Genomic DNA, 24,321 nt, shown 5'->3' on the forward strand with positions numbered 1-24,321 from the left:
AAAATCAAATCAAAATAGAAGAAATCGGGCACTGAAAATGATAAGTCAAAGATTTATATTGTGATATATTCCAGATTACTTTTCACTAATGAACTAATTGCTTTTCATTAATAAACTTAAAAATTCATTGGTGAAAACAGGAAAATAATCCCAACCAACCTATAAGAGATTTGATACAATCTAACATCTGTCGTGGAGTGAATTGCGACGTAAATTCTTGGCCTAATTCCGTAATAAGCTTGGCATATCCTTCATTTTCTTCTCTTAATAAATTAAATTTCTGTTGTTTGTAACTAGAAAAAGATTAAACTGATAAGTGATATACATTAATAGCATATTTATGAATTATATCAGCAAAGATGGTAAAGACATTCAATTATTCATTTAGTCTGCCAAAGGAAAAGGGAGTAAATAAATAAAACTTTCCTTACAAGTAGTATCTTTAAAAAGTAGTATGATGTAAGCTCAAAAATACGTTCATGAGGAAGACACAGAAAAAGTTAGATAGAAGTATATTGAAAACGTGTTTTCTTAGAGGCAACATCACACAGAAGCCAGGGGATAGCTAGATTTTATACTCCTTGGAAGTCAAGGAGGAAATGTTAGGGTAAGGGGTACGATGGCATATAACTTGATCAACATCTTCACCATCTCATGTACAAGAACTATGACATCTTTTCTTTGTAATTCCACTCTAACTTTAATGCCTTATGTTATAAGCATGGGCATTGTTGCACAGAAAGGCTTGGTGTCATGAAAAAGAATAGGGACCTGAATATATCTCATGGGGGCTTGCCCTCTGTCCTTTCCCTTGTCACCAAATGATCCCACCTCTGGTTTCAAGTAACAAAAAATAACTTTTTATATTCAGATTTAATATTTAGAAGGAATTCGGTGTGAATTTGCAGAGCTTAAAGAAATGGAACATTGGAACAACATACTTCAGTTTTTGGGACAAAAAACTAGGTAAAGCACCTAAAGTGATGTAGCGGCCTGTAGTGGTAGTTTAGGCTAGATGCACAAATCTCTTTTCAAAAAAAATCTTTAGACATAACAGGAAAACTCACAAAAGCTTCGTTTTTGTTCTGATCAACTTTTGATTGAAATTTTTCTGGCTTTGAATAACTCCAGCTTGCTGCAAGGTCTCAGGCTCCAGTCTCTCTTTAAGCAAGGAGTCAGGCAAGATACTCTACAAGAAAGATAACTGGCTGAAAGTTTTATCAAAATGAATAATGATCTATTTCAAAAAGCAGGGGCAGACACTTAGTCAATTATTGGGGGGGACAAGCCTATTGTTTTAATAAGATGATGTCACATTTCCCATTGTTTTAGAACAAAAGACAATTGTCCTCTAAAGTATTGGGGGCAGTCGCCTCACTCACCCCCCCCCCCCCAAGTGTCCGCCACTGTTAAAAAGTATACATTCTCTATACATTTTCTTAGAAAAAGAAACAAACTATGAAAACTCCAAATATGTAAGACCTTACCTTACAAATCTTGCAACTCAAGAATCACAGTTGTTACTTTGTCAATACTTGAAAACACTTTGAATCAATACAATTTTATGACTAAGAACACATACTGTCATTAAGGTATGATGAAAGTTTTCTTGCAGTTGCCTGTATAGTTTTTACTCAGGCAATAGAAATACAATGCATTATTGATAAACTACTTTTTCTAAAATTAAAAAAAAATTGATTTGAAGCAAAATTGAAAAGGAAACATACTGCAAGAGATGAAAGAAGTGACAGAAATCTTTCTCTTCTGTCTTTATCTTCAAAGCTACTGGTCTCTGCATCTAAAGCAATAAAGATGATCAGCTTTGTATCAACAAGATCATTAAAAGAAAAGCAGCAAAATATGGTTGTCCAGTTGACTTTATTGTACAGAAACAACCCTATCTTAATATAAAAGTTTGCCTTCAGGAATTTTTTTCACAATTTTGCTAGTTTTGGGCAACTGCTCTTCAGAGAGTTGATGAATTTAAAACATCTTTGATATCAATGCATGATAAAATTTAAGCAATAACCAAGTTAGAATCATCTCTGGCAGTTTAAAAATTACACTTCACTTTAGTGTTGTGTAGACCAGGTCCAGTTAGCTATGATGCAATGTTAGAGGTTTTTATGATGCAACATTAAGAAAATTTTGATTAAATGCCTGCCAAGTTCAAAAATAAAATGTTCTTTGAAAAATAACTAACCAACGGCACAAAGTAAGTCACCAAGAACTGACAATCCTTCTGGTTTCTGTTCCTGAAGGTAATAAGAAACCAAAACAAAATTAATTCAAGGCATCTAATCTCTATGTCTTCACAAGAAATGGACTGTGGGTTGAAGCAAATGTGACTTTATTTACTCTGAGTTTTGTACTTTTGAACACAGTATTAAATATGCTTCTTAAGACAGTACATCAAGCAACTAATGACAAAAAAGTAAACAAGTAATTTTAATTCTAGGGTAGTGCATATTTCCATACATCTTGGAAGTAGTGCATATTACCATACATCTTGGAAGTAATCAAATAATTGTTTCAAGTTTGCTGCTGTCAACTACTTACCATAAAAATTCCTTCTAGCATAAAATTATCATTTATTTCCTAAAAAAACTTCAACAGTGCAATTGGTAGATCCAGCTTTGTAATTTAATTTTAAAAACCATAATAACATATGCAAGACTTACCAATGCATGACTCAGTGGAGAAAGAATTTCCTCTTCTTTAATTTTTCCATCAACAATAAGCCATATAGTGTTATAAAAAACAATCCTAAAATCTACAAAAAAATTAACCACCAATCAATGCTTTTGCTCTTCTCATGAACTAACATTGAAATACAATTACAGAACATTTTAGCAAAACCATGCATTTCCTGAAGTTGGATTGGTTTCCAAATTGCTTTGGTTAAATGTTGCAATACAAGTACCTGTTTGCTTTTTAAATATAATCTATAATGTCAATGTCAGGTTTTGTGTAATTGTCATAACTACAACATGGTATGCTGACTGAGATGCTGTCTAACTGAAGTACTATATTGAAATAAGTTTTATCTAATTTCACAAGTATATAAATAATAATAATAACAATCAATTTGTCAAGGAAGGCAAATCACATTTTTGCAAGGGCAGCCATTAGCCATGTCTAGGTGATTTTATGAGGAGACTGGCAAGGGAAAAGGTGATCTACCCTGTAAAATCAAAAGGCCTAAAAAATAATTAAACATATCAAACTGGCTATTCCAATAGACCAGAGCTACAGAACTAGAAAGTACACAATGTAGATCAACCCCTTGGAAAAAGTAACTTTTCTGGTGAAAGTAGGAGACATGCTCCCTTCATTTGGTTTTTAAGCTAAATGAATAAACTGGGCAATATTGAAATCATATTAAAATCATATTTAGCAGGAGAAGTTGGATGATACAGACAATTTGCAAATCCAGTGCTCTGTACCAAAGATTTTGACAGGCTATGTATGACTTTGCAACAAAGCAAAGTTTCATTTGTATGTAGCTTCCCCAGTGTTGAACAATGAACAGTATTGAACAATGATCAATGCTTTTCCATTGGCTCAAAATTATTGCTGTACTTATTGTTGTTGTCTTCTCTAATATATGTTGCATGTTTTGTATGTCAATGCTTTTTGCTACCATCTTTTTGTTTCATTAATTTGCTTACAGTTTAACAAGCATGGGGGATTTCTGTTTTCAAGCTATCAAAATAATGTGCTTGTATATGTTAACAGCTAATTCCTATCTGGCTCAATGCAATCATAGCATAAAAAATATAAATAGGGAAACATTAAAGATATTAGACAAACATTAGTTGTACCTTTCTCTTTCAGGCTAACATGATCAAACTTGTAATTTACCAACGATTCTTTGCACACTTTTAGTCTAGATGAGAAATTAGAAGCAAACATGTTTTTGTCAAACATCAAAATAAGAATTTTCTTGATTTTTGGTTATCTTTTGTACATTGTTAGTGTTTTTAATATACTATTAGCTCTCAAGGTTTAAAAAAAGCAAGTAAAGGCATGCCTAGCCATAAGATTATTAGTACTGGAGCAGTAAACAGCTCTAGTAATTTCCAGGTGAGCTATTTGTAGATAAATATAAATAGAAACAAAGGAAAAATTGATTTTTAGGAGAGCTTTTTCTTTTTAGAGCATTTAAGGAGATCAATATGTAGCTTCCCTCCAGCGTTTGAAAAGAGCTAGGAGGGGAGCAAGAGCTATGGCTATCCTCAAATGGCAAGGCCTAATGACGTCATCTAGGAGAAACAAACAACCAGGTCTGCTTGTAGCATATAAATGGATCATTTTAACTCATTGTAAGTTTACAAATCTGCAGATGTTGTTTAAACATTGTGCAAAACAAGTTATGGAAAAGGTGTGTTACAGTAAAATAATTTGAAAACATAATTCTAACTGCTTTGTTTACAGAGGTTCAAACTAGATAACAAAATGGACATTGTTGAAACACATGCTATGCAGTTTGAGTCTTTTAGGTGTATGTTGCCAATGGGATCAAAATAGATAGCAAGAAATTATTTTTCTTTTCAGCAGCAAAATTTCTAATTCTCTGCTCAGAGCAATTTTTTATCTTCAAATTTGCCAAAAATGGATCATAGAACTGGAATCTTCATGTTAAAATAAGTCTGTGTCAAAAATTTCATGTTGTTTGGCCTATCTGTCTGCAAATTAACCCATTTTCAAAATTTAGCTTATCCTATACATTTCAATGGAATTTTTTGCTGTAGTGAATTTTTGTCACTACAGTAGCAAATTCTGGTCAAATCTATAGAAATATCTAAATACTTAAACTGACGAAACTCCTGACTGAATGGTCCAAACAACATGAAGTTTTCAAAATAGATGACCTCAACCAGGCACGGAAAATAGGTGCAAGTAAAGGCAATTAAAGGTGCCTTATATCTTATATTAAATCAAATGTGAGTGACTTCAAGTTTTCCAATATGGGGAAGGTATGTCATATGTACGTTCCTAAGATTCTTTCGAAGAAGAAAAATTGAAGATCCTGGTAGATGATGCGTATTTTTAGCGAAAATAATAATGGGACTGGAAAAGGTTATCTTAAGGATCACCACTATGCACTGGAAACATTCATTCTATACTTATCGTCGGTCAGTTCAAACTATCTTTAGAAAACTTTGTTATTTGTTCCTACAGTTATATAATAATTACAAATCTTCAGGGGCCTTAGATAAAAACGATGAGGTGATGGCCTAAAAAAAGAACTTCACCGATGTAAATTCTGGAAAAACAGAGATGCGAATAAAGTAGAAAATTAAAAGGATTAAAAGCTGAAGAAAAAATTAATTTTGAATTGTTACATTTCGTCTTTGCTAGCCTTTTTGAAGCTCTCCCATACTCCACCAACGATCACCTCGTCCGCCATTACTTGAACTTCAAGAGCTGAGCGCCAGTCCAGGCAATGCACATGCCGATTTTAATTGGCCTGCCTCTTTCTCGATGAATAATTGGAGCGGCTTCTCAAGCACATGAGGCTGGTTTTTATGGTGACAGCGTCTGTTCAAATTGGTGCATAAAGCAAAGGGTTAAAAAAGGTTGATTTTTACCTCATTGGCATAAAGTTACTAGCAAATTTAACAAGAGACTGTTTTCTTGAAGGTACAAGTTTGTTCGGAGCTTTAAATTCCATTTTCAAGATGCAGCACATAGCTACAGTCAACAAATTTCTTCTAGTGGCACGGTTTCTGTTGGTATTGCTACCTCAGAATGGGTACATACACCCTGATGAATTCTTCCAGTCGCCCGAAGTTACAGCCAGTGATATTTTTGGAACCAGTGTTTCAAGAACTTGGGAATGGAATGCAAAGTCGCCAACAAGAACAATTATCTTCCCATATCTTTCATCTGGAATTCCATTTATGGTAGCTAAGCTCTGCAACTCTTTTTTGGGCATAGATGTTACAACTACAACTCTACTGATATTGCCCAGGATTTTCATGGCAGTAGGAACATATTTCATTGACAAAGCCATTCAATTTCTTGCTGGAAAAGTTTACAAAGTAGGACCTGGTGGCAAAGATTGTCAGGAGGGAGTTGAGACAGCTCTGTTTTTGTTCAGGTCCTCAGCTGTCACTTTGGTTTTCCTGACAAGAACCTTTTCAAATGTTTGTGAAACCGTTATTTTGTCACTGTTTTTATGGAAAGCAGTGTCCCAAATAAGCAAAAAAAACTTCAATGATGGCCTTGGCTCCACGACAATATTGCTCACGCTTATGGTTACATTTGGATTTTTTATCAGACCAACACTGATTTTCTTTGTTGCATTTGGGAGCATTGCTTATGTTTTTATTTGTTATAGAAATGGCAAGATAATTTCACAAGCTTTGCTGGCCGGGGTGACATTATTCATTGCTAGCTTGTCCATCATATGCTTAGATTCAATGTACTTTTCACAAGGTGAAAAATTCAAGTTTAGTATCACCCCATTGAATATGATCAAGTACAATCTAGATGAAGCCAATTTGCAAATGCATGGAGAACACCCAAGATACCTTCACTTTCTTGTCAATCTTCCACTGCTGTTTGGTCCACTAGTTTTAATGTTTTCATTTGCTTCATATATGCTTTTTAGGAAGCCTAGAAATTCTCCTGCTGGTAGTGATATGCCAATAAACAAAGGTGCAGCTTCACTTTTAGTTGCATCAGCATGGTCTGCTGTCTTGTCCTTGTCATACTTCAAACATCAAGAACCTAGGTTCATTATACCAATAATAACTCCAGTTTGTTTGATATCACCATGGTTTCTTGCAAGATATCCTGGTGCCTGGCGAAGATTCTTACATTTTTGGTGCATTTTTAATGCAGCTTTGGTTGCATGGTTCGGCTTTGTACATCAAGGAGGCATTGTTCCCTGTTTGTCTCATCTTAGAGAAGAAAGTAGAATGGACTTAAAAACTGAAGGAATCAAATGTGTTAAGTATGATGTGATATTTTGGTATACATACATGGCTCCAAAGCATCTGATTAATGTTGGAACAAATAGATCTTTGGCAGATATAGCAGTGCATAATTTAGGTGGGAAGACAGAGAAGGATGTTAAAAGTTTAATCAAAGAACTTTCAGACCAGTCAAAAAATTATCACTTGAAAAAATGCAAAAACTTGGTAAGTGATATTTGAGAGTTATTGTGAAGTACTTGTAATTCCCATACTGAAATTGTTTGAAATGTGATTCTTCTAAAAGTATCTGGCTTTGGAAAGAATTATTTGCAGTTTCTTTTAGAACAGTAATAGATGTGTCCAGAAAAGTGAAGAAAAAAGAAGTCCTTGAAAAATGAATTTGGTTTATATTGCTAAAAAGTATGCTTCAATAAGGCTGTTTGTTGAAGTCTAAGAATCTTGCAACAAAGACTGTAAATAAAATCAATGCTCTTGTACTCTATATTATATTTGGCTCAAAAATCATATTAATAATGGGACTCTAACCACTGCAATTGGTAGGGGCCCTATGACATGTTCACTTCTTTGCAGCCTCTACCATAATTTTCCCATTTGAGTTATGGATACAACACTTTTTCTCAATAGGCTATGGCTAAGACAATTTAGGCAGTGTATGACTGTTATTCCTAGTTGTTTATTGCTTTGATGGTGTGGCTATGGCTTCTAGGGAACTTTGAAGGGGTATTTTTAGCTTAAAATTACAGTGAACTTGGTCAGAAAAAGTTTCTGTGCAGACAATTTTAACAACTTGCTTTAAATGCTTAAAATGACTTTGGATATTGTAGCTTTTCTGCTAAATTTATGGAGGTTTTATTCCCCCTATAATAACCCCCAACATGAAACTGTATTGTTTAAAATTTTCTTGATCATTATTGCTTTACCTCTGTTTCTGAAAATGTAGTCATATGCTGTCTATGTCCCCTGGTTCCAACATCTATGGTACTAATTATGTTTTTAGCTAATTTTTATTACTTTTTTGCAGATTTATTTAGCAGTACCAGCAACAATAGACATTTCAGGCTTGAAGACCTTGGATCCACATTTGAAGCAAAAATTCTTTCCTCATATATCTGTAGAGGCATCTCCATGGGACTATGCTCTCCATCAAATAAACAATGTTATTGCATCAATGATGAATGATTTTGGCAGTGGGCTTCAAGATGGAAAGAAGTTTGCTATAGAAATGAAAAGTCTAATGTCACTTGACTTGTATACAATGACAATATAAAAGCCATAATTTGATCTTAAGAAAGACTTTGATATAAATGTAAATTTTTTGGCATTGTATTTGTTTTAAACAACAAATATTGCATCATATTTATTTCGCAACAAAAAAATAGCAAATAGTTCTATGAGCTACAGTCTTCCAAGTGGCTGGTTTTTTTATAATGTGTGATGATTGTGTTGAAGGACCAACTGTAAAGATGCCATGTGCTGCTTGTTTTATATTTGCAGCCCAAAAACAGTTGTAAGTAATGAAGAACAGAATAGTCAAATCATCACTTGTGTTAATGTGGCCAGTACATTTTAATCAATATATGTTTTCAAATTCTAGTGTTTCTCAGAGGTCCAATTACATACATTAATGAGGTATAAGGATGACACAGTGGTTAAGGTTGCAGACTAAAGATCAAAGGGCCTGGGGTTCAAATCCCTGACATGACCAAACTTTCACCCAGAGTGAGGGGAGTTACCAGCTCTTTGTAATTCAAGGCATAGAAATCAAAGGGGTGGTCACATAAAGAGGAAGGACCAGGACATTGCACAATAAGCATAACTTCTCAGTCTCCTAAAAAGAACATTTGAATGCTAGGTAGGTACAAATACAAATAAGCTCTAGGAAATTATATACTTAGCTGTGCAAAGTCCTCATACTATTTGGTTAGCTAATCAATTATGATGCTTAGTTTGAGTCTTAAACAACTGAAAATATTAAATGGAGAATGTCAACTTATCATATCATTTATGTAAAGGCAATTGATAAACCATGAAAAGTAGATTTCTATAAGAAGACAAGACTTCCAAATATAAAAAGATTAGATAAAAAAATTTAAACAACACTATTAATCTTGAAAAGAAAATTCACAACAAAGTGGTAGGTGATCAGAAGGGCATGAAAAGCTAGGAAACCTTGATTCAGGTACATCGTCCTCAACAGGGAGATCTAAGAAAGACACAACTTTTAGCTGCTCGTGTGAAAACCATATGTAATCTATTGTGTGCTTTGTTTCATTGTCCTGTCTAATTTTCCATGTAGTATAAGTTAATTCCTTTCCGTTTGCTTCTTTGTAAGCACTTTGAAGATATTTTCCACAATGATTTTCTAATATTTTATAAAACTTCTCAGATGGAGCCCCATTAAAATCTCCACATAAAATGACAGCAGAATCTGGGCTGGTCTTTTTTCTAAATTCTTCTATGAAATGCAGACATGATTTAGCTTGCACTGCCCGTAATTCCTCAAAACCTTTTTTTGCTTTAAAGTGGGTAGCTGCAAAACATACACATTTTTCACTCTGTTTGCTCTGCAACATGCAAATTAAAACTGGCTGGTTACTTTGTTGTTTCTCTGTGTTGTTAAGGTATCTTGAATCAATTTCAATTAATGAAAATCTGGATTTTCGATAAAAGATTGCAACTCCATCTGGCCCATTATTATCTGGGGCTCTCAAGCATGGTGAATCTTTTTTTGGAAAAAAGAATCCACTGAAATCCAACTCCTCAAATAATGGTTGAAAAACATCATGAAAATGATCAACTTCTTCCAAACAAACAACATCTGGATCCAGGTGAAGAATTTGCTCTATAATCCTATGTTTCCTGAAACTCCAAGGAAGACAGTCTTTTGGGACTTTTTCAAAGTTTCCAGCTCCTGTCCCAAGAGCTACAAAGAAAAGATATAGTAAAACTAGTAACGGTAACACAGGAAATGTTTAGATCTTATGTTCTACTTGTTATATTAGCCATTGTTAAAATGAGTACTTGACCTCATACCAGAATTCTGCTACATTATACAAAATAACTGGGCCAACCCTATACCTAGTAATTCCCTCGGCTCAGTTACTTGACAGCAAAGTCGTGCCCAACATCAACAACCTCGACGGGGCCCAAGGAGGCTTACATCTTTATCTAGAAGTAAAATCAGCGAAAAATGGTGCAAAACTTCAATAGTAGTATTGCTCAATTCTTACCATCTGCCAGTATATTGTACTGCATAACTTTGAAGCAATTATTCGTCCTTCCTTCATCGGCAGACTCCCCGTTACTTTTGTCAACATTTACAAACGACCGTGAAATGAGCTCAGGATAGCCTTTCAGCTCCCGTCTACACAAACGCAATTTTTCTTCGACTGTCGTTATGTTGTTTTTATTCTCTTCGACTGACTTGCCCTTATCTTCCATCATTTATGACTTGCCAAATTATACCCAGCAATTCTTTCAAGTCAAGATAGTAACACCGAATTTTGTGATAGTTGTCCTTGATAGACTTCGTTATACACCATTTCCGGTTGTTGCTGTCGATCCAATTCAATAAAGCTGGGTGAAAACTGACCGACCAGGGAGCACAGACCCGGGGGGGGGGTACTCCCATTATGGCCTGACAGGGGGTTCAGTCAGTGTCAAAGAGGGCCAACGCTAACATTTCAAAAAATTACCCTCTAATGGTAGTATTTTTTGGCAGTAACCGTCAAATGGTAGCATAAAAACCGAAATTGTGTCCTTGGTAGCATCCAATGTTTTGTGCTCCCCTGGTCCTTTTTTGACAAATTTCTTCACAGCTGACTGTTATTGTTTCCGGGGAAAAAGTCTTGTTTCTTATTCTTGTAACACTTGCCCGTGCCCCCTGCAGACTGAGATTTTCTGTCTCAAGCCTTAGCTTTGCCCCTAGTAGTAGTTACTCCTTGGTCAATCGTTTACTGTTATATCTTCACTAAAACTGCCAGATTGAGTAGAGGGATTTATTGCTCTTGCTGAACACTATGTAGATATGTAATTGCTCTCGTCATTATACAACACAGCCAGGTCAGATTATTGGTCATTATTTTAACAAGGTATGTCACAAGTTCACTCAAGACAACATCTGGCCGAAAATGTCACAAGTTTAGTCAGGGCCAAAAGTATCACAAGTTCATTCAAGGATCAGGTTTGCAGAAAATATATTTCTTACGAAATACGCAGTACGTTAGAATTATAAAGGAAGAGATGATAGAAGCAGTTACTTTTTGTTAAGAAGGTCATATGAAAGCTTGAGTACCGAAATTCTAGGATGCAAAGCAATTTGTGTACAGTGGTCATTTCAAACCTATTTGCAAGGAATACCCCGAAACAACACTAATCTTTTAAAATGAAACATGATGAAAGCTCTGAAAGATGGCAAAACCAGATTGTCTCCTAGCTAGCTACGGAGCAATGATTCACTTGTGCCAAAATATGTCAAGCTACAATAATTAAATCCTACAATAAGCACCTCAAACAAATAAAAACGACATAGTTGCTAGGCACAAACCATTTTTGTAGCAAATTATGAAAATTAAGAATAAAAATTGTAAACAGGTACGGAGTAACTGGCTTATTAAAACAAAAAAACGAAGGTAAATGGAACAAAAATTCAGATATTGCATCAGATATAAGCCAGTATTGCTGTTAAATAAACTGCAAATTTGTGAAACACAACTCTGGCGTTAGTGTACTGGTTCATTTCCAGGAAGATTCTTTCTGATTCCCGCAGCTTTATCGGCATGCAGTCATAAAATTACTAAAACTAAATATAAATTGAAATGTCTTGCTACATCGAGGGAGACCTAAGACTACTTTTGATTTAAAAAAACACAATTGTAGCAATATAGCTAAAATAAAATCGTGTTGAACGTTCATAATCAGTTGTTTTAATAGAATGATTAAACTGAATAGCATACCCCACATTAAGATTAGAAATGATGATGCTAAACATGAAGTACTACAATCCATTTTCACAAATGATGGGGGAAAGTCATTCAACTCAATGAGTGACTCGGGCATAATTCACTTCCTCCAGTACCTCAGGCATTCTCCTGAATTCAATGATCCAGGAGCAAACGTTAATCAATTATTCTGCGATGAATCTCAGCAAACAACTAAAAAGACTTTCCTCTTGTTCAAAGAATTTTTTGGTAGTACTCCTCGGGTAGGAATATTTGACACATTTTTTGAGTTCATAAGCTACCCGCAAACCAAACCACCAGAAATAAATAGCTGCTTGGAGGCATAACTCCTTCCTTGCTACAAAAGCTGACTACCTCCTTTTATTTCCATAAATTTTATTTTCAATAAGCTAAATAATTACCTTTTTGGCTTTATTTTAGTCTGAATAGCTCTTCGAAAAGGCCCAGAAAAAGATTAGAAAATGCCTTATCCTGGAACTTTCAAGCTAAAAAATACCCAGTTCTAACTCTTGAGAGTAAAAATAACGATTCAAAATCTTGCTTCACAAAATCAATGTTCACAAGAGAAATCTCTTTCTGAATGAGTTCAGCGTATGAGGAAATTTTGGTTCAAAGTAACTAATCTATTTATGTAATACAAAATTATTACAAATACCAATTCTACACATGCATATCATTTAAATAAACTATAGGGATGATAGGTGTCAAAATATTTAGGTTTAAATTTAATACTTTATACAAGTAATATATATGATAAAAAGAGCGATATCGTAAACAGCATGGTTCCTTTGAAAAACCCTCTACTGTGTTGGAAGCGAAGCGAGAGGTTCGCCTGGCGATACTTCATGTTTGCATCTTTTGAAGGATCGGAAGCAGTTGGTCAAAACGAGGCCGTTTAGCAGGGTCTGGGTTCCAAGCGATATTTATCAGTTTCGTTAGGTGATTTGACATTCCTGGTATGAGAGGTGGCCTAAGCCCTTCCAATGCGATCTGAAACAAAAAGAGGTAGATAACCAATAAAACAGCAGGGGTCAAACAGAAACGCTTTCAAAGCAGGGGTACTGTCTTGAAAGTAAGGAAATGCTGTATGCGCAAGTTATTAGTAACACGATATGAACAAAAAACCTACATGGCAACAATAGGATCACCTCATTAAGAAGCAGGTACTGACAGCAACGAGTCATATCAAAATTGATAGAAAGCCATAGAAGCTAAAACAATTCGACAGTAAAAGCAAAATAAATCTATGCTGCTCTTAGGAGGCATAATATGCTTCTATCCGGATAAAGTTGCTTCGGTTGACACTAAAAGATAAACACTTCACCAGTGTGCCTTTTGAAGCGGTTTTCTCCAATGGCGTTCCAGGAATTTAATCTCCTGGAACATCATTGGAACTTTAATTTGGACATTTCGCATAACAAAGATGGTTTTGAAGGACTGAAAATACAGAACTTTCAAAATTAGACCATAAAGGAAGAAGATGTTATAAACATCAAATAACATAAAAGATAGAAGTTAGCGCAAGTTTGAATAAGAAGACTCAAAATAACAAACCTTCATTCCCATCTCCATAGGAGATAATTCTGTAAAGGGGACCTCGCGAGTGGCGAGCTCCCACAAAATAATCGCAAAGCTCCACATGTCCGCAGCTCTTTGATCACATGTTTCTGGGGCGTTATTCAATACTGCAAAAGTTGATGTACTTAAATCAGTCAAAAGTATATATTTGGGTTTCTTTGTGCCCTAGTACATGCAAATTACAATAACGATGTGTTATCACATAAGGACCCTGGAACTCGGCAAGAATTAGGGTATGGTCATGATATTACCGAAAGGACAATGCCAGACTGACATGGAAGTGCGAAAATGAACCCAAACCCCCTGCCCAAGGGTGTAGCTAGCGGGGGGCCAGTAGGGGGTGTAACACCCCAAATACTTCAAGAATTTGTCGGTAAATCTTCAGTCTGTCTACAAAATTCTTAGTTTGTCGGTAAAATCATCTATCAGTAGGTGAAATAGCACCTAAATTCCTCTCCATCTTTGTCTTCGTCGGTAAATTTGACTATTGATGACCCTCCACAACCCCCTAGTCTGGAAGGTCAAGCGACGCCACTGCCCCTGCCATCTTGCCATCTAAGACCATGATTCACTTTATTTGAAAACGTTGGTTTGCGAGTTACTGGACAAGCCTTGAACCCAACTCTATTTAAATGGTGCATATAACAAAAGTACAAATATTTACTTTCAGGTGCCATCCAATTTGGTTTCTGGATTTTGGTGCTGTCTTGAAAGGAAAAACGAGCATCAGCCATGCATATCCTCGCTGTCAAGTCGTCGTCCATCTCAAAAAAAGAAACAACAATTTAAATACACACCAATTATATTTATGGCTATGTTTTGACAAACTTTTGAACGTCAAATTTCTTGGGAATGTGGACTAGAATATCATTCGACTTGCAAGGTTTCCGAATGCTGTTGTTCGTTATTTTGTTCTTGCGGGTGATTTTCGCGGTCAATCTGTTGTAAATTGTCAAAGTCTACATGTTCATAGATTTCACACTACAAGCAAAAAATTCTGAAAAAAATTACCCAGACTAGAAGAATGGTGCTAAACCTATATCTGAGCAAATTGAGCTGGCGTACCCAAATAAGGGAGTCACATTAAAAGTATTGTTGTGATTTTATCAGGTCATTGGCCTATCCTGTCCTCTAATATAACTTGATGTCAGCCATGTTTTCATGGCATGTCGTCAGCCTAAGCCTCATACACAAAACATTCTAGATCATCACTCAACATTAGCAAATACAAATAGTGTTAAAAGTCCAGTTACACTGTTTAGTTTGCGAAATTGAATTTTTTCACCTACCATGACATGATAGCTTGTTAAATATAGCCGTGGAATTAGAGGGTCCATACTGTGCAAGTAAACCATGCCTTTTGCGATGTCGATGGCGAATTTAACTGACTGCAAGTGATCGACGACGATACCTTCAAATTGATAAAGAAAGCCTCGTGAACCTGATTCCTTTAAAGTTTTACGGACAGAGTGGCGATAAAATTACAGTGTGGGGCAGCTTGTGCAACCTTATTTTACTTTTGAAGCATGTAAACTTGGAAAAGGTGGCATAGCTATATCGGATGGAAAATATAAACTGTCAAAAAAATTCGATGACATTTTATATAAGATATAAAAAATTCTATGAAAATTTAGATATAAAGAAAGATACCCCTGTCCGATACCCCTGACATGGTATGTGTGACTCTTCCCCAAATTACTGGGCCATCAAACTTAAGAAAATGTGACGCGAAATGCGTCAACACACGATCATGAATGATGACTTCCAGAAAACTTCTACAAGCCATCACCCTCGTTCAGCCCCCCCCCCCACCCTCATCCCTGAAATTACTTGGAATTTGCGGTATTGAGCAACAGTCGTAAGCCTTAACAAGGAAACGTAAACAAGGACTTGTTAACAAATATAAAAAATCCGGATGACACAAACCAGTTCCTTCATGAAGAATATCGAACAGTGAGCCATATGGCATGTATTGGGAAATCGTCATAAGATTCGGTGATTTGGTGACTGCACCGACGACTGGTAAAACGTTTGGGTGGGAAAATATCCTGTGAAGCAAAGAACCAAAACGGATTACAAATGAACTGAAATTGGATTAGTAATTGATGGAAGACGGATTGCAGATAGATTGGAAAAGGATTGAGGGCAGATTGGAAATGGGAGGGACATGGATTGCAAACAGAATAGAAACGGACTGCAAAGACTTATCTGTGAAAGAACCACTTATTTCCTCAAGTGTATAAATAAGAATTTAGTTTACCTAGTGAAATATTAAAATCAATAACAGTAACCGAAATATTCAGATTTACTCATGCTAGTTTTAGAGTATCTTTGCCTTTTGTTAAAATACTGTTACACAGTTCTTCGTGGTAGGATTGTGGTAAACACACGGTTGTCGGGTGGAATCGAGTCAAACCATTCTTTTCTGGATCATACTTATTCTACAATCTAATCTAAGCTAACGACCAATCCAATACCTTGGATAAATCGAAGGGGAATATTTAGAGCAATTGTAGACCCAAAAACATGATCGAAAATCGAAGATTAACCTAAAGTGGAATCCCCCCTAAACCAACATGTTTAAGCAAGTTAAGCTCTCACCTCAACCTAGGATATTCTTCGCAGAAATGAAGATTGAGCCTTTTCTGTAAACCTCGAATCTTCAGTTTTTTAGCAACGATTGGTATGTTGTTCCAAACTCCTTTGTGAAGCTAGATAAATTATTGAAATAAAAAGTTATAGGTTCTTTGGAAGATACACATACATGACATATCAATTACTAAGTAAATCTGTGCTAACAAGATGAAAAGCAAAAAAGCATTATAAATGACGCCCCTTTTCAAATACAATGCGTTAAAAAACAGATGAACACAAGTATTGATGCTTACAAGGAACTGATGAGGATGATTTGGAATCTAGATGAGATACTTCGATTTAATCTTTCCAGAAATGCTCCTGTCGCAATAATTGGCTTGTATTTAACGTAATGGTAACACAATTTTACAAAATCTGGCCCGCATCCTTTCTACGTCACTATATGTATACAGGCGCAGAGCAGGATTTGGGAGAGAAAACCGTGCCACGTGCCCACATTTTCTCTCAGTAATTATAAGTGCTATATGCATACTTTTTTGCTAAAAATTACCGTTGAGTGAAATCTCGGTGCTGATCAAGGCTAAGCAGAAGAGAAGAATGCCTAATTTATTTCCCTGTGTGTATCAAAGTTCAAAAATCTACGCTAGTTTCAAGTCTTATACTGGGTAGTTAACATTATCAAAATTGATTGTATGTATAGAAAGATAATTTTATTTTAGAATACAATACTAGAGAAGGTTTGCGAGGGAAGTAGGAAAAGATCACAAAAAGAATCAGCTACAGCAAATACCTCTCCAAGTAGTGTTTCGCTGATTTTTTCGACAAGATGGATTTCTTCTAAGTCAATTCCTGCATTTTTCGATTTAAGGGTCAAAAATTCCAAACCTGTGGGAAATGTGATAAAAGAAATAAAAAAAGTGTAGCTTAACTTTTATCTAAACACATAAATGCCTAAACTCCAAAATCAGGTAGACACAAAATATCCGGCTTTGCGTGCCATGCATTCGATAAAATATACTGCAAAAAAGTGACCCCTGTCTAGTCCCATGCAGGCCTGGCCATAAGACAGGAGAAAACAGCCCTTCTAGTAATTTCCAGGTGAGCTATTCAAAGATATATGAAAAATAGAAATAAAGGAAAAATTGATTTCAAGAAGGGCATCATAAACATAAACAGTTTATGAGGGCAATCTGCAGCTCCCCTTGAGCATTTGAGGGGAGCCTGGAGGGGAGCAAGAGCTATGGCTCTCCTCAAATGGCCATGCCTGTCCCCAGGTTCCCCCAGGTATACCCCGGCCGGGGGGTATCAAACTGAAAAGATTATTTGCAAATACAACTCGATGTTAACACGCTGGAAAGGGGGTTGCGACTGGAAAAGGTTGCCACAGTTAAAAGCGATTGACAGAAGCTGTACTAGTGCGGTGATTTTTCTGATGATCTGCATAAGTTCTTCAGTTTTACAGCACGGTGGGTATGGCTTTGGTCAAAAGATTATAAAAAGCCTACCGCAAAATATATGCACGACTTTGGTATTAGGCATAAAGCAGGATTATCCAAGCTGATCTCTGCACTCCATCAAAATGACTATTGACAAGGTAAATTCAGTTTAAGCGTGTAAGCCTGGGAAAAAGCTTCCAGAAGTCTTGCCCAAACACACCGAGTCGTACGAAAATTTGATTTTCAGAAGCCAGTGGTAAAAATTATTGAGGTTATGAGAGAACAGCCCCATAACAATTTAAAGGGAATATTTTCAAGTATCATAGACGCATTCTGCCGATGTAATTTCGTCGAATCGAATGTATATCATAAAATACTTCGTTGGTGATTGCATTGACCCAAACAAAGGAATATTATTTGACTTACTTGCTTTGAAGTTTCCTTCCTCTTGTTCTAAAATTGATCAGGGAAAACTTCAATTATTAATCAAATCACACTTCACTTTAACTCTCAGAAATACAATTAAATTATTGACTCGACAGCTGCAATTGAAAATAAGTACGAGGGCAAAGTCACTTTACTGCTAATTGTTTGAAATATTGCTCAGCAATTACTCAAACTATACATGCAAACTACTTCTAAACTTTTATGACAATATTTGAGGATTTCAACTTGACAATATGACAATATTCAACTTGCTGAACAGAGTAAACCATTGAATAAATAAGATGAATCTAGACCTAGGTTGCACCATGTTATGAAACTATTTTCCCATCTCATATAAAATTCTGTTACAAATATGCGGATTGAGGAATAGTGGAAGGACTTTGCCCGATGACCAAAGAGACGGAGGAGTGTACTACACTTCTAAAATCGAACTAGGCTTTTTAGAAAAATGGGATCTCTACGGATTTTGGGAGATTTTTCATAAAAACAAAAGGATGTATGTCAAAGGTTTACAGAATTTTTGTTGAATGATATGCCCCTTGTCTATTGTCTACTTCTCCACCTCTGCAAGTTTTTTATCATCTAAATGAATTGGAATGACAAACCCTTGCTTTAAAACTAAAACTCAGTTCTTTCAAGTTTGAGAAATGGAGAAAAATTGGTAAAACAAAGTCTTTAAAGAATATCAAGGACACCATTGACAACTATACATAAATCAAATGCTAAAGATAAACATTTGCAAACCAACCTTGAAATGGAATTCTTGCAAGATCTTGCCCTACTGATTTTGCTTTCTCTAGGAAAAGGATGCTGTCATTAAAATTGCAATAATTATTCACAAATGAATATCAATCACTATGGAAAGGTTGAAAGATACATTTACACTTTTAATGACAACAATATCTATATAAATGATACATTTGTCAAATAAATATGTGGGGAGAGATTTGGTCAACTGACTCTTTTTGCAAAAGAAGTGGCAAAAGAAGAAGTTGTCATTTGGTGGCATTTTTTCCAACACACCTTAAAAGGGTTTGAGAACTGATGTAAACCAACAAACACCTAATCAAACATCAATTTACATAATGCAGTTCAATATTTGTTCTCATAAAAATTTTGCCTTTTGCTGAAAGATACACAAAAGCTCACCTTTTATTATGTTTCCTAGCTGCGCTTTACTTCTTTCCATGGGTGTTTCATCATACTTATTGCACTGAGAAACATAAGCCCCTCTACCAACCAGTTCCTAAAAAAGAGCACTTATTCACAACCCAGTGAAACAACTCTTGACATAAGGTTTGGGAATTAACTACTGGCTTCTATGTTAAGAAGAGACCTAACTGAGCATTTCTTCACATAACGTTTGGGTATTAAAGACTAATATGGGCATTTTGTATGGGGTTATCCACGCCACAGTGAATTGAACGGCCTAAAAAAACTTCATTCTCAATAATCCTAGAAGACAAAGACTTCACCAATAATATTTTAACTCACCCAACAAAGCAAGAAAACTCTAATATACTTCATACTATTTGGAAATGTATGTTCTACTATAAGAAATATTAATTCTATTTCAAAACATTTTTTCAGAGGAAGAGGGTGCAGAGGTGTCTAGAATTTCACTTAGCACATGACCAGATAAATAGACAAATAGACCTTGCTGTATTGTTCCTAACACTGATTGGGCTAGTATTTGTGAAAAAGCTAGTGAATTTATATCCCTTTGTGTTGATATATGGATTAGTGATAATATCATTATAAAATGAATTGCATGTCACAAAAAATTCAAATAAATTGATTTATACAGTTATCAAGTGGAATTAAAATCATAACATGATATCTAATACACACCAAGGCAATGGCTTCATAATTCCAAAAACAAGCATAATGTAATGGCGTGTTTCCATGCTCATTCATAATGTTTACTGTTGCCTTGTGTTGTAATAACTGTAATTAAAAGGATTAAAACAATGATGATGAACATGATCAAATAAGCCACAAGAAGTGTCATGTAAATGTGTCTATGCTACCTATACAAGTTTAACATATTTTAAAGTTTACACTCTTTTTCTATACACCAAACAACATGTACAGTTCTGCCTATATGGCACCAAGCACTCAATAACTGTCAGAGGTAAACACTAATTTTCATCATTTGCAAGTTTACATTGCAAATATTTGTTTAACTTCATTGTAAACATATATTTTGCTAACACTTCTTGTTCTAACTTACTATTTGATTCATTATTCAATTTATCAGCATGACCAAAGATAAAATTCATAGTGTGTGAAGGACTTCTGTAGTATGTGTAGTGATAGATGTATATGATGTTGTTAGTGATCATAGCATGACATTGAATAAAAATTGGCTAAAAAATTAAATCAATGCAGATCAGGTGTTGCATTGTTTTATGGGATCTGTTCTTTTCTGCTTCCATTACATGTATCATAGACACCAATTAAATTTTAGGCCTTGTTTCAAGAAATGCTTTCTTGGCAAGTTCTCCTGATATTGATTTCATGGTGAAATAAAGTTTAAAATTTTGATTAAAAGTGAGGCTTTTGACCAGGCCTGGTCATAAGACTTTTAGCAGGGGAGCAACAAACAACTCTCTTAGTAATTTCCAGATTAGCTATTTGTAGATAAATAAGAATAGAAACAAAGCAAAAATTGACTCTACAGAGAGCAACTTGCTTTTTAGAGCAATAAAGGAGAGCAATCTGTAGCACCCCATCAGCCTTTGAGGAGAACCTTGAGGGAAGCAAGAGCTATCCTCATAGTCAGAATGATTTTGGGGTCAAATCCAACATAATCTTATTCAAATTTCACACTGTCACAAAATTTACAATAGAAACACAAACAAAAGCATGAAAAACTGCACCTTTGCTCAAAAGTATGGTCTGGCAAATTCTAATTTGAGCTCAAAAAGTTGTACTATGATGTTTAGAGAAATTAGTAATTTCCACAATAACACTGCATGTATGATATATTGAAATTAAGTATTGACATACCAATATCATTGTTGATAGAAATGACATAATATGACCTTATGACTTATACCTTTTGTACAATGTCTCTTCTTCCATGTGCTGATGCAAGGTGTAAAGGTGTATCCCCACCATGATTTTTTGCATTTAATCTCCCTCCTCTTGCAACAAGCATTTCAAATATGACCATCTGACCCTCTCTACAGGCCCAGTGAAGTGGTGTGAAGCCATGGTCATCTCTGGCAATCAAAACAAAACTCTGATTATATATACAAACTAATAAAGAGGACCCATGTGACAAGAAGCTTTGCTACAGTGATATTAAAAAGCAATATTAACATGACAATACATAATTTTAATTGGGAGGTTGATTACGTTTGAAAACTTATTTAGAAACCTTGGTGTGAATATAATTGCTTAGAGTAAGCTAAAGATTAAATTATTGAAGGCTTTTGGCATTTTAAAATATTTGGTAAAATTCTTATCAAAGTTCGTGAAAACATATTTTATGTTTTTGCCTATTGCACTTTCCTCCTTCTTGTCAGGTACAACTACTTGATTCCCCGCCAGTATGCAGAGCATGAAGAGGGTACATTTAAGATGCAGGTGTGGTAGAATTGATGAGGGTGCACCTTAGGCTATTGCTAGCTTTTGTACACAAGGGGGGTGCTCAGGTACTATTCGTGACAAAGTAGGAACCCATCCTGGCAAACAAGTTGAAACCTTGCTTACACCGCTGCCATAGATGGCAAAAAACTATTTGCTTTTGAAACAGAACTTTTTGCAAAGGGGTAGCATCCATAACTCTTAAACTGGATTCCATATACACCCTAAAACAATGTTGCTATTATTATTCACATCATGAAGAAATATTCTGAAAATCATTTTCAACACTAAAGAGAGTCAAGTGACTAGAAGGGGAACCTATAGCAATGAAGATGAGGCCATATCTTGTTAAAAAGAATTTTTAGGTCGCACTTCAAAAATATTAATAGTGATCCTTACCTGCCTTTTGAAACTCTTATTAAAAATAATTGTTTGAAGAAAATTAAAATGCCATATTTAAAACAACTTTAATGAAACCAGTTACTACATTAATTATACTCATAACATCATAATCATAAACTTGTGGAACACATAGGGCTTTGGTTTTATAAAGCATCGTGGTTTCTTATAAAGCATTGATTTGTGGTATTTTCCTTCGTTTACTTTATAAATTTTATTGGAAAGGAAATTCAGGAAATATTCGAAAAATGCTTTCATAAGCTTACAAACCAAATTATTAACAAAAGTTTCCCACTGTTAAAGACCTGGTTTCTGTGAGCAGGAACAACAAAACATTGCTTTGTCCTATAATTCTCCTTAGATAAAAGAAATGAGGAGATCAGAGCCAAAATTTTCCTAATATTTGTGGAAAGTCAGAGTTCCAGACGAGCATAATTCCATTGTTTTAAAACAACAGCCAGAGTACCAGACTGTATAATTTTTACATCGATAGCAAACAAAGATTACCAGAGAATCGTTCAAGGAAACAGCTTCGTGACAGCGCGTTCCTAATTAGGCTAGGCCGGCTACAACAATTTAGCAAACTTACCCCTGATTTAAATCATTTTCAACATTGTCGAGCCACTGCCGAACAAATCTCACGTTGCCGTCTCTAGCAGCAGAGTAAATGTCCTCCATTTTGAAGTCATTCAGAGGTATGAATCCAATTTAAACCCCGCGAACCGTGATACCTAATCTCGATAAGAATCGCATATTTATTTTGGGTTGGTCCTCAGCTTATTTCCGTTCCACGGGCCATCTCCCACTTCTCCTCCGCAGTGCATAGATTTTTTGTGTGAATAAAGCAGAGGTCATGTAGCAGGCTGCTCGACGGGCTCCAAGGAGTTCTTGCGGCGAAAAGTCGATAAAAATGTAGCAGATAAGAACACCTCAATACGCCGAGAATAAACAACAATAAAAACACGTAAATCAATGCTCTGATGGAGCCCCGTATGCCGGGGCGAAATATTAGCCTTCACTGATTTACGTGTATTTATTGTTGTTTATTCTCGGCGTATTGCGGTGTTTCTTATTTACTACATTTTTATAGATTATTACCCGCGTTCAAACAATAACGCAGCTCTGTCTTTTTTCGAGTTCATTTTGAACAGTCCATTGTCATCCTTGGTTTCTCTCTGTTGGCATTATTGGATGTTGTCTTCCAGGCCCGTCGGATCCGGGGGGCTGGAGCCCCCCCCCCCCCCCAATAATTGTCAAACTGTAGTATGTTTCCTTTATAACAGCGTACTGAATGAAAAGGAATACAATGGGCAGCCCCCCCCCCCCCCCGAAATGAATTTCGTTCCGACGGCACTGTCTTCTATGCATACAGATCTTCTTACAGCCCAGCGTATATTATCAGCTTCATTAGATGTGCCATGTCCTCAAAAAATTTTAAGAAGTACATGTTTTACAGAATCTTTAGCCATGAATTTCTTGTTTGCCTTTGGCCTTCCCTCTGATTTTCTGACTTGCATCGAAAACTGATAAATAGTTTAAGCTATTGTCGGAAGCATTTGATAAATTCACGATCAAGATTCACTTCCATCGACCAAGTTTTAGTTAAATCTACATTAGTGAAGTTCAAAAAATTCACACGAATGCCTAATGCTAGGGATCTAAGAATGTAACAAAAATTGAGCCCGATTCAAATGGAAAAAGAGAAGTACTATTAAATGATGAAAATCTGGATATTTTCTACAGCTTACAACTTAAACTATTTCTAGAGTGTGTGGCTAGAGACACACTCGTCCTTGTCGGGATTCTGGCTTTCGTCTGATATTTTACAAACGTTTAAAGCCCCCCGAAACCCTATTCAAAGATGTTTTCTTAGGAGACAAAATTTATGATATTATTAAATGAGCTATGTGAGAGAGCTCCCTTGTTAGGAATTTCTCAATATAAATTCCCTTAAGTTTCGAATGTTTAAATCTGTCATTTATTGTATTTTTGTTTTTTTGTGTAATAGAGTAAGTTAATGTAATGGGGGACGTTCTGTGGAATTTCCATGTAGAGGGCCTGAGCTGCTAATTAGGAGGACAGATGCTGTAGATATAATGGAATTCGAAACAGATGAATGAAATTTTTAACAGAACTCGTCGAGGAAATCAAACCATTCAATATACTTGAGTCACCTCTTGAATTTACAGGGCCGGCGAAACGTATTTGAAAGTGGAGGGGCCAAAATATCAAAGTCTTGAAAGGGCTTAGGAAAGGCCGCCACCATGGTTGGCGGCAAGAAAAATTCTAGAATTATGGTGTCTTAGGGATGGCCAGAAACTGTATTTAAAATTGATTTTGACTGAAGGTGTTGCATAGTCGCGT

General features: G+C 35.6%; 4 protein-coding genes across 5 annotated transcripts in view; 1 reads left to right on the plus strand and 3 right to left on the minus strand.

Moving 5' to 3' along the window:
- The window catches only part of LOC135686891 (THO complex subunit 2), a 34,405-nt gene extending 28,902 nt beyond the window's left edge, over positions 1 to 5,503 (minus strand). For both annotated transcript variants that reach the window (XM_065203272.2, XM_065203271.2), the window contains exons 1-7: positions 5,349 to 5,503; positions 3,825 to 3,889; positions 2,682 to 2,773; positions 2,204 to 2,255; positions 1,728 to 1,798; positions 1,068 to 1,189; positions 160 to 293 (exon numbers count right to left, since the gene is read on the minus strand). In XM_065203272.2, coding sequence (XP_065059344.2) covers positions 160 to 293; positions 1,068 to 1,189; positions 1,728 to 1,798; positions 2,204 to 2,255; positions 2,682 to 2,773; positions 3,825 to 3,889; positions 5,349 to 5,413 — 601 coding nt within the window. In that variant the 5' untranslated portion in view covers positions 5,414 to 5,503. The remainder of the gene's footprint in view (positions 1 to 159; positions 294 to 1,067; positions 1,190 to 1,727; positions 1,799 to 2,203; positions 2,256 to 2,681; positions 2,774 to 3,824; positions 3,890 to 5,348) is intronic.
- Positions 5,504 to 5,531: 28 nt separating this feature from the next.
- Positions 5,532 to 9,669, plus strand: LOC135686893 (GPI alpha-1,2-mannosyltransferase 4). Its single transcript, XM_065203275.2, has 2 exons — positions 5,532 to 7,151; positions 7,969 to 9,669. The coding sequence occupies exons 1-2, from the start codon at positions 5,685 to 5,687 to the stop codon at positions 8,212 to 8,214; spliced, it is 1,713 nt and encodes a 570-aa protein (XP_065059347.2). The 5' UTR covers positions 5,532 to 5,684; the 3' UTR covers positions 8,215 to 9,669.
- On the minus strand, positions 9,006 to 10,493 carry LOC135686896 (nocturnin). Its single transcript, XM_065203278.2, has 2 exons — positions 10,178 to 10,493; positions 9,006 to 9,870 (listed from the first exon to the last, which is right to left on the minus strand). The coding sequence occupies exons 1-2, from the start codon at positions 10,389 to 10,391 to the stop codon at positions 9,050 to 9,052; spliced, it is 1,035 nt and encodes a 344-aa protein (XP_065059350.2). The 5' UTR covers positions 10,392 to 10,493; the 3' UTR covers positions 9,006 to 9,049.
- Positions 10,494 to 11,478: 985 nt separating this feature from the next.
- LOC135686895 (scaffold protein ILK) lies at positions 11,479 to 22,763 on the minus strand. Its single transcript, XM_065203276.2, has 13 exons — positions 22,547 to 22,763; positions 21,026 to 21,191; positions 19,816 to 19,911; positions 19,114 to 19,210; positions 18,713 to 18,760; positions 17,944 to 17,970; positions 16,872 to 16,966; positions 16,088 to 16,197; positions 15,413 to 15,534; positions 14,776 to 14,897; positions 14,151 to 14,250; positions 13,463 to 13,593; positions 11,479 to 12,898 (listed from the first exon to the last, which is right to left on the minus strand). The coding sequence occupies exons 1-13, from the start codon at positions 22,633 to 22,635 to the stop codon at positions 12,752 to 12,754; spliced, it is 1,350 nt and encodes a 449-aa protein (XP_065059348.1). The 5' UTR covers positions 22,636 to 22,763; the 3' UTR covers positions 11,479 to 12,751.
- Between the last annotated feature and the right edge of the window lie 1,558 nt (positions 22,764 to 24,321).

Source organism: Rhopilema esculentum, chromosome 6 (genome assembly GCF_057945365.1).
Source record: "Rhopilema esculentum isolate cy_ngs chromosome 6, ASM5794536v1, whole genome shotgun sequence".
NCBI classification, from domain to species: domain Eukaryota; kingdom Metazoa; phylum Cnidaria; class Scyphozoa; order Rhizostomeae; family Rhizostomatidae; genus Rhopilema; species Rhopilema esculentum.

Bases quoted from the DNA above. Each gene is read 5' to 3' on its own strand.
- LOC135686895 (XM_065203276.2), bottom strand. From the start codon at position 22,635: ATGGAGGACATTTACTCTGCTGCTAGAGACGGCAACGTGAGATTTGTT. The intron at 21,192-22,546 runs GTAAGTTTGCTA...TTTGATTGCCAG, and splicing joins GAAAATGATTTAAATCAGGG to AGATGACCATGGCTTCACAC. The intron at 17,971-18,712 runs GTTGGTTTGCAA...GATCAATTTTAG, and splicing joins TGCAAGAATTCCATTTCAAG to AACAAGAGGAAGGAAACTTC.
- LOC135686893 (XM_065203275.2), top strand. From the start codon at position 5,685: ATGCAGCACATAGCTACAGTCAACAAATTTCTTCTAGTGGCACGGTTT. The intron at 7,152-7,968 runs GTAAGTGATATT...ACTTTTTTGCAG, and splicing joins TGAAAAAATGCAAAAACTTG to ATTTATTTAGCAGTACCAGC.
- LOC135686896 (XM_065203278.2), bottom strand. From the start codon at position 10,391: ATGATGGAAGATAAGGGCAAGTCAGTCGAAGAGAATAAAAACAACATA. The intron at 9,871-10,177 runs GTAAGAATTGAG...TTTTCTTTGTAG, and splicing joins GTACAATATACTGGCAGATG to CTCTTGGGACAGGAGCTGGA.